This window comes from Trypanosoma rangeli, assembly GCF_003719475.1.
Source record: "Trypanosoma rangeli strain AM80 chromosome Unknown Tra_15.4_contig_00633, whole genome shotgun sequence".
Classification (NCBI taxonomy): Eukaryota; Euglenozoa; class Kinetoplastea; order Trypanosomatida; family Trypanosomatidae; genus Trypanosoma; species Trypanosoma rangeli.
Window position 1 is genome coordinate 1 of NW_021706384.1, and position 6241 is coordinate 6241.

The 6241-nt window shown below is 53.0% G+C and overlaps 4 protein-coding genes across 4 annotated transcripts, besides 6 other annotated features; all 4 read right to left on the reverse strand.

The window, feature by feature from the left end:
• Positions 1–76: 76 nt before the first annotated feature.
• Positions 77–1048, reverse strand: TraAM80_09619 (vesicular transport-associated repeat protein; the record flags this gene model as incomplete). The annotated part of the gene is made up of 1 exon (XM_029386289.1): positions 77–1048. The coding sequence occupies one exon, from the start codon at positions 1046–1048 to the stop codon at positions 77–79; it is 972 nt and encodes a 323-aa protein (XP_029233835.1).
• A 374-nt stretch (positions 1049–1422) lies between these two features.
• Positions 1423–2280, reverse strand: TraAM80_09620 (uncharacterized protein; the record flags this gene model as incomplete). The annotated part of the gene is made up of 1 exon (XM_029386290.1): positions 1423–2280. One exon carries the CDS (start codon positions 2278–2280, stop codon positions 1423–1425), a length of 858 nt encoding a protein of 285 aa, XP_029233836.1.
• A 348-nt stretch (positions 2281–2628) lies between these two features.
• Positions 2629–2664: a microsatellite.
• Positions 2665–2738: 74 nt separating this feature from the next.
• Positions 2739–2790: a microsatellite.
• Positions 2791–2825: 35 nt separating this feature from the next.
• Positions 2826–2851: a microsatellite.
• A 208-nt stretch (positions 2852–3059) lies between these two features.
• Positions 3060–4463, reverse strand: TraAM80_09621 (putative sphingosine-1-phosphate phosphatase; the record flags this gene model as incomplete). Its single annotated transcript, XM_029386291.1, has 1 exon — positions 3060–4463. The coding sequence occupies one exon, from the start codon at positions 4461–4463 to the stop codon at positions 3060–3062; it is 1404 nt and encodes a 467-aa protein (XP_029233837.1).
• Positions 4464–4679: 216 nt separating this feature from the next.
• Positions 4680–4696: a microsatellite.
• Positions 4697–4999: 303 nt separating this feature from the next.
• Positions 5000–5027: a microsatellite.
• Positions 5028–5140: 113 nt separating this feature from the next.
• TraAM80_09622 (uncharacterized protein) lies at positions 5141–6052 on the reverse strand (the record flags this gene model as incomplete). Its single annotated transcript, XM_029386292.1, has 1 exon — positions 5141–6052. The coding sequence occupies one exon, from the start codon at positions 6050–6052 to the stop codon at positions 5141–5143; it is 912 nt and encodes a 303-aa protein (XP_029233838.1).
• A 149-nt stretch (positions 6053–6201) lies between these two features.
• Positions 6202–6241: a sequence feature (A-rich).

Below are 6241 nucleotides of genomic sequence, written 5' to 3' on the forward strand. Positions count from 1 at the left end.
TTCCTCAGCCAGGCGACGTGCTTCCTCTTCAGCCAGGCGACGTGCTTCCTCTTCAGCCAGGCGACGTGCTTCCTCTTCAGCCAGGCGACGTGCTTCCTCCTTCAGCCAGGCGACGTGCTTCCTCTTCAGCCAGGCGACGTGCTTCCTCTTCAGCCAGGCGACGTGCTTCCTCCTCAGCTAGGTGACGTGCCTCCTTTTCTTTGTGGAAACTCTTCACGTTGTTGTCTTTTACTTTTCTTTGATTGTTGTCCGTTACTCGTCGATTGTCGTTAGTTGTGTTGCGAAGTGTGTACGTTGTGGTGAAGTCGTTGCTTTGTTGGTCATCCGTGTTGTTGTTTTTGGTGACGTACGTCGTTTCTATTTGATAATCCTCAGGTAGCATAGTGTTTGATTCTGTACTACCAAAGGGTCTGCTAAGAGCATCGTACCTCTCGTCACGCAAGATGCACCCCCTGGAGGCAATGGCCTCCATATCTTGTGCGCATTTGTCTCGTATAGCGTGAATTCGTTGAGTCAGCAAACGTATTGTCTGGGCGTCGTCACTTTCCGGAGGGCATTTGCAGTCTTGCAGGATCTCTTGAAACAGGGTGAGACGTCTGTTAACTAGTTGCTCCCACCAATGATGGCAGTCGAGAAAGTCGCTGGTGTGTGCGATTTGTTCTTCAAAACTAAGGCTCAAAAGAAAGCATGCCTCTTTGTGCGCTGCGTCGGACCGGATGGCAATAACACTTACTGCCTCACTCACTCCACGAATGATTTCGTCAGGGGACAAAGCCTTGCGCTGCTGGGGAGAAAGCCGCAGCAGAAGCGGAAGAGGTTCATCACTTGCATCACTGCCTAATGTTCCAAATGCATTCTGCAGGAGTGTCATCGCCGTTTTGTTGATGGTGCCCCACCAGTCACTGAGATAGTCGCCAACCCCCGTGTCATCGGAAGCAAATGGCTGTTGCACTTGATTGTGGTGCCGGGGCTCTCCAGTGGCGCCGCACCCGCGCGGGGCGACTGCCTGGCGAACCGTTGCACGCACGTCGCTGAAAAAGTCCCACATTAAAATTTGTTTACCTCGCAACGCCGCTCCAAAAGTGAACCCGACGGAAGCAGCAGGGATCCAACGGTCAAACCGTAAAAGATGCCGTCGCAGTCTCAGCAGTCAAAAAAAAAAAAAGAGAGACGGAGTGATGTTTCTCCTTACGCGCGTATTAAGTGTGTATCCCTTCTTCCCCCAATGTGACAGAACGCAGGCTCAAGAAAAAGAAAACAAGTGGGGTTGAGTCAAATGTATACAAAATTAATCCTCCTCTCCCCATCTCTATACCTGTGTATTTACTGCTGGCATCAGTTAATACTCCAAAACACAAGAGAGGTGCATTCATACACACAAGTAAAAACCTGAATGTATTCAGTCCTTGTTGTTGCTGTAGCCTACGCCGGGTACATATTATCCTTGAAAAAACCATCTGGCCTGTGGAGTGGATGAATTTTTGTGCCCCCAAGCATGTATGTGTACTTGCCCCACGGAAACACCCCCGACGGCTGCGCAAGTATCCTTGGCATGGCAGGGCCCGAGCGTAGGTGTGGCAGTGCGTAGTACCGCTCCATTGTGGAGGTCCGCAGCACACCACTTTCATGCAACTTCTTTCTAAATGTTTTTTTCTGGTTCTGCAAAACGATTTCGTCTGCTAGCATCTCCACATGCTGAATAAGGCCATGAGGCACCGCGCCCATCTCCACCTCTCCCCATTCCTGCAGTCGTGGTAAATTGTCGTGCACATCCTGAATGGACAGGAGCCCTGTTCGCTCCTCAATGAGCCTCAGGTGGCGTTCAATATCATGCTTCGACCACACCTTCCCTGTGTACTGGTGGATGAAGGGAGTCATATAGTGCAACGGGAAGTGGCTCGGTGTGTTGTACTCCTGCCCTACCTCCGCGTAGTAGTTCCACAGGGGCACACCGTCGTTCGACCCGTTTGAGATGTGCGAAAAAGTCCGACTGGGCGGCGCCTCGTGGTGGTGGCGAACAGGGTCATCGGTCCACCGCGCCCACGGCCAGTGACGGTAGGCGCCACGGTGCCGCATCCGGCAGTACCAATCCATCCCCGTTCGAGGGTCCCATGTGTTGCCGTACTCCTCCGGGGGCTTATTCGCCAGCGGCGAGCGTGTATGGGGCAGCTTGGGCGCCTGATATCGTGCACGGTGGCGGCGGTGTGCGTAGACCATCACACGGTTTTCGTAACCCTTCGCCCGAGATCCGAGCGCGGGCAGAGTGAGGCGAAACGCCATGGTGCCGCTGTAACAGCGCTCTGTGCTCTTCACAGGAAGTCCTCTGTACGCGGAGTCCGCCTGAACGTACGGGGGTTCGGCGGTGATGGGTATGACTGCCGCGTGATCTCTCTGCGAGCCTTAGCAGCGAGTAGGCGCCAGAACGCCACTGAAGGCAGCTGAAATAGAAGGAAGTGGCAAGGTAATGGCATACAATAACCCTCAAAGAAAATATACAAAGAAAGAATATATATGTACGTATTACGTTAGATTTGTGTATCTATGCATTGCGTGTGTTGCTTTTACAAGCATCTGACCGTGGTCTCCCTCCATAGATATCATTTTGTCGCGCTCCGCATCCGTGTCTCATTTTTTATTTTTATTTTTTATTTTTATTTTTTTCTTCCGCTGCGAATTTTGGTTTTCTTTAACAAGTCTTTAAGCATCTGAGCGCGTCTTTCCTCCCTGTTGCCGCCCCGCCACCACCACCACCACCACCACCACCACCACCGCCACCACCACCACCACCACGGCGATAGTGTGAGAGGGTGGGGGAGAGCAGAATCAAAAATAAAAAATAAAAATAAAAAAAGCATTGGGCAGTAACAGGGAATAAAGAGACAAATTTCATTTCGCATGTATACCTCTCACTCACTGCGTGAGAAAGGTGGAGGGCACCTTCGCTCCTTCTTAGTCCCTCTCGCGGGGGCCTCTTTTGTGGTTGTTGTCTCCCGCGCCTGTCAATGCGGCTGACACGGCAAGGAAAAAGAAAAGAAACGAAAAAAAAAACCACCGTGCTCTTAACTTCCACGAAAAAAGACACGCAGTATGACCGGGCAGACGTACATGGTCATGAACCCTACCACGAAGTAGACGACGGTGCACCTGTGCGCCTCCCACAGCCACCAGTGACGGTGCGTGCGTGGGGACCACAACTGTACGGAGTTGTGCGGCGTCGTGTCCGCCTCGCACGTATGCGGCAGTGGGATCTCCACCGTCGACGCCGCTGTTATCACGCAGCCCGACTGGCATGCAGAGTCGGCGCTTGGCGCCTCCCAATGTTGTTGCGCGACACCCGCAGTCGGCGCTTCGCAAGGGGGAATCCAGTACGCACGACGCACGGCGTCCGACACCACGGCCCTTACTTGTCGCCACAGCCACGGACGATTCGGTGCAGCGCCCCGCGAAGCAAAGCAAAAAAAATGGCGAAGGACGGGAGCGGCGACGAACGAGGTTACCGTCTTCCCAATCACAAGCACAAAGAAACAAGATATATATTGCACCAAAAATTTCCACGAAAAGAGCGTTCCGTATAAGTCGTCAGACGATGCTCCAGCCACGTGCGTGCCGTACTGTGTGTAAAAGGTCCATTCTCCAAAGAGAGCTCCTAGCGTTGCGCCAAGGAAGCGCAGGCTGTCCAAGTAGCACGGGCAAAATTCGCGAGGTGCAGCGTGAGACACGGCTAGCACCTGCACGACAAGAATGGCCAACAGATAGTGCCACACCTCCACGGTGGCCAGCGAAGCGATGGCTAGAATCCAAGACCGCAGGAAGGCAACGTGGGACAAGATAATCAACCCCGCCACGCCAAATCCAGCCACAATATCTGCAGGCCAATGCATTCCTAGAAACAGACGCGACAAGCTGACATTGACGATAAACACGACGCAGGCCACTGAGCAGGCCACGGGATGGTTGGGAAAAAGAAGAATCAAAAAATTGTACACAGAATACGCAAAGAGAAGACTGCTGGAAGAGTGAGTGCTTGGGTAGCCGTACTCCATCGAGGCATTCGTTCGTCCACGAAGCTCTACTGGTGGCCATGGCGGCCGTGGACACCCCGCCGCGTCCTTCAACGTCCCAGTTATATATTGACCTAGACACATTAACACCATCATATTCAGCTCCTCCTGCCATAAGCCAAGCCATGCCATCGTGGAGAAGAAGGCCGTGTAAAATTCCGTCTCACCCGTAAAGCTCCAAATCTTAAAGTAAATTGTGATCGCACGCTGTAAAGAAGGCCAACACCGTTGCAACCGTAGCAGCACAAGCAAATGTTCCTCGTTGCAGTAGTTTGAAACGTACCAGCTCTTGAAGGGCACTACAGACTGCATTTCCCTAGGTAACATGCAGAAATGCCGATGCGGTGCAAGCGGAGATGAAGCAAGAAGGCCATCGATACGTGGCTGAAGCTCCACCGTCATTTCTTCGTTCACTGACAGACTAATTGGCGTCTCCTAATCTTCAACACTGCCTCTGCCGACCCAGTTGAGATTATTTTTGCTTACTTCTGTCCTCCTTCCTTCTTTACGCCGCAGGAGCCAAAGTCAAGTGCCTCACCGTCGTGACGGGCCCACTCTTCTCGTTCCACTCGCTTCACGTGGCGCACAGTAAGAACTGGTACGCGTGTGTGTGTGTGTGAGAGAGAGAGAGAGAGTCAACCGGAGAGTGACAACCAATCAAAAAAAATAAAAATGGGAAGCGGCCCACACGCACGCACACGCACATCAGGTACCAAACTCTTGCAAAGAAAAAACAACCACGGCAGCAATAAATCCCACAGCAAAGGCAAAAAACAATATACGTGTGTTTATTCATCGGGCGTTGATGAATGTAAAGAAAACTTTTTTAACAATGCAACCAAAAATAAATTGTGTGTGTGTGGAAGACAAAAAAGATAAAATCGCCCATGAAATCTGCAACTGTTTATCTGTAAAGGCCGCAGGCAACACACACACAAAGAGAAAGAGAGAGAGAGAGAGAGAGAGCCAGATGGCATGCATGCGTATGCATTGATGTTGGCATACGCGGCCACCTGCGCCTTACTTCTGTGGGCAGGACTTCGTTTGCCACAACGTTCGTCGAGGGAAGCGTCTCGTGTTCAGTACACCGTAAGCGGGAGCCGTTTCCTCCTCCAAATCAGCAGGGAACGCCCTCGGCAGTACAGTGGCGGCAGCAGATGATGATGAATTCTTCTCCGTGTGCACTTCCAGTTGAGTATCGTTAAATGTGACCACTTTTCGCCGCGGACGCACCGACGGAAACAAATTTCTCCCTTCGCCTGTGAGTTCGGTGCCAGCTGCAGCGTCGTTGGCGGGAAATGACGACGGTGCTGCAGCTGGCACCGACTCACGGCGAAAGCGCACAGTGAAGGGGTGACCCGCGTCGTCGCTCTCTTCATTGGCCGAATCCGCCTCGTGTGCTGCTGTGGAGGGAGTGCGCTGCAGCTCTTGACGCGCCGGCGCTGCTGCTCCATTGCCACCCTGATTTTTTGCTTCAGGCTTGCCGTGGTGCTGCGAAGCACCGCCGGGGACAAAATCTCCTGCGGCGTTCCCTTCTCTACCGCCGAATGCACCGGAAGTTCACACTCGAAGAGCGCCCCCATCACCTCCGCCACCTCCTGCTTCGTGCGGCTAAGGTGCTCAACTGCCCCTGCGTGGCGCAGCCGCTGCTCTTCCACGCGCAGCCGCTTCCCCTTCAACTCATCACACGCCCTCGCGTGCTGCTCTGAGAGGTCGCGAGCCTCCTCCTGAGCCCGGTCTGTCTCGCGTTCATGGTTGGTGATGCAAAGTCGCCGTGTCTTCACCTCCTCCTCATCCGCATTTGCCTGCGCCTGCACGGCACACAGCAGGTTATAGATGTCCTCCGCAGAGTCACACGACAAAGCCGGGGAGGTGCCGCGCATCGCACCACACGCGGCGCCGCCTCCTTCCTTGCCGCCAGCAGCACACAGAGAGAGAAGCAAGAGCCAACACACAAGCAATACCCAAAGTACGGCAAGCGCCACGTACATACACAATCACCGTTAAACACAAATCCAAAAGATGAAAGGACACCCCAACGGAGGAAAAATGGCTCACAGGTGCAGCCTAGCAGCAAAAAACACCGGCGGCCCACGCACCGAAATACTGACGCTTAAACCACGATAAACACTCAGGCCTCAAAACAAAAAAAAAAATAATAATAATAATAAAGAATAGAA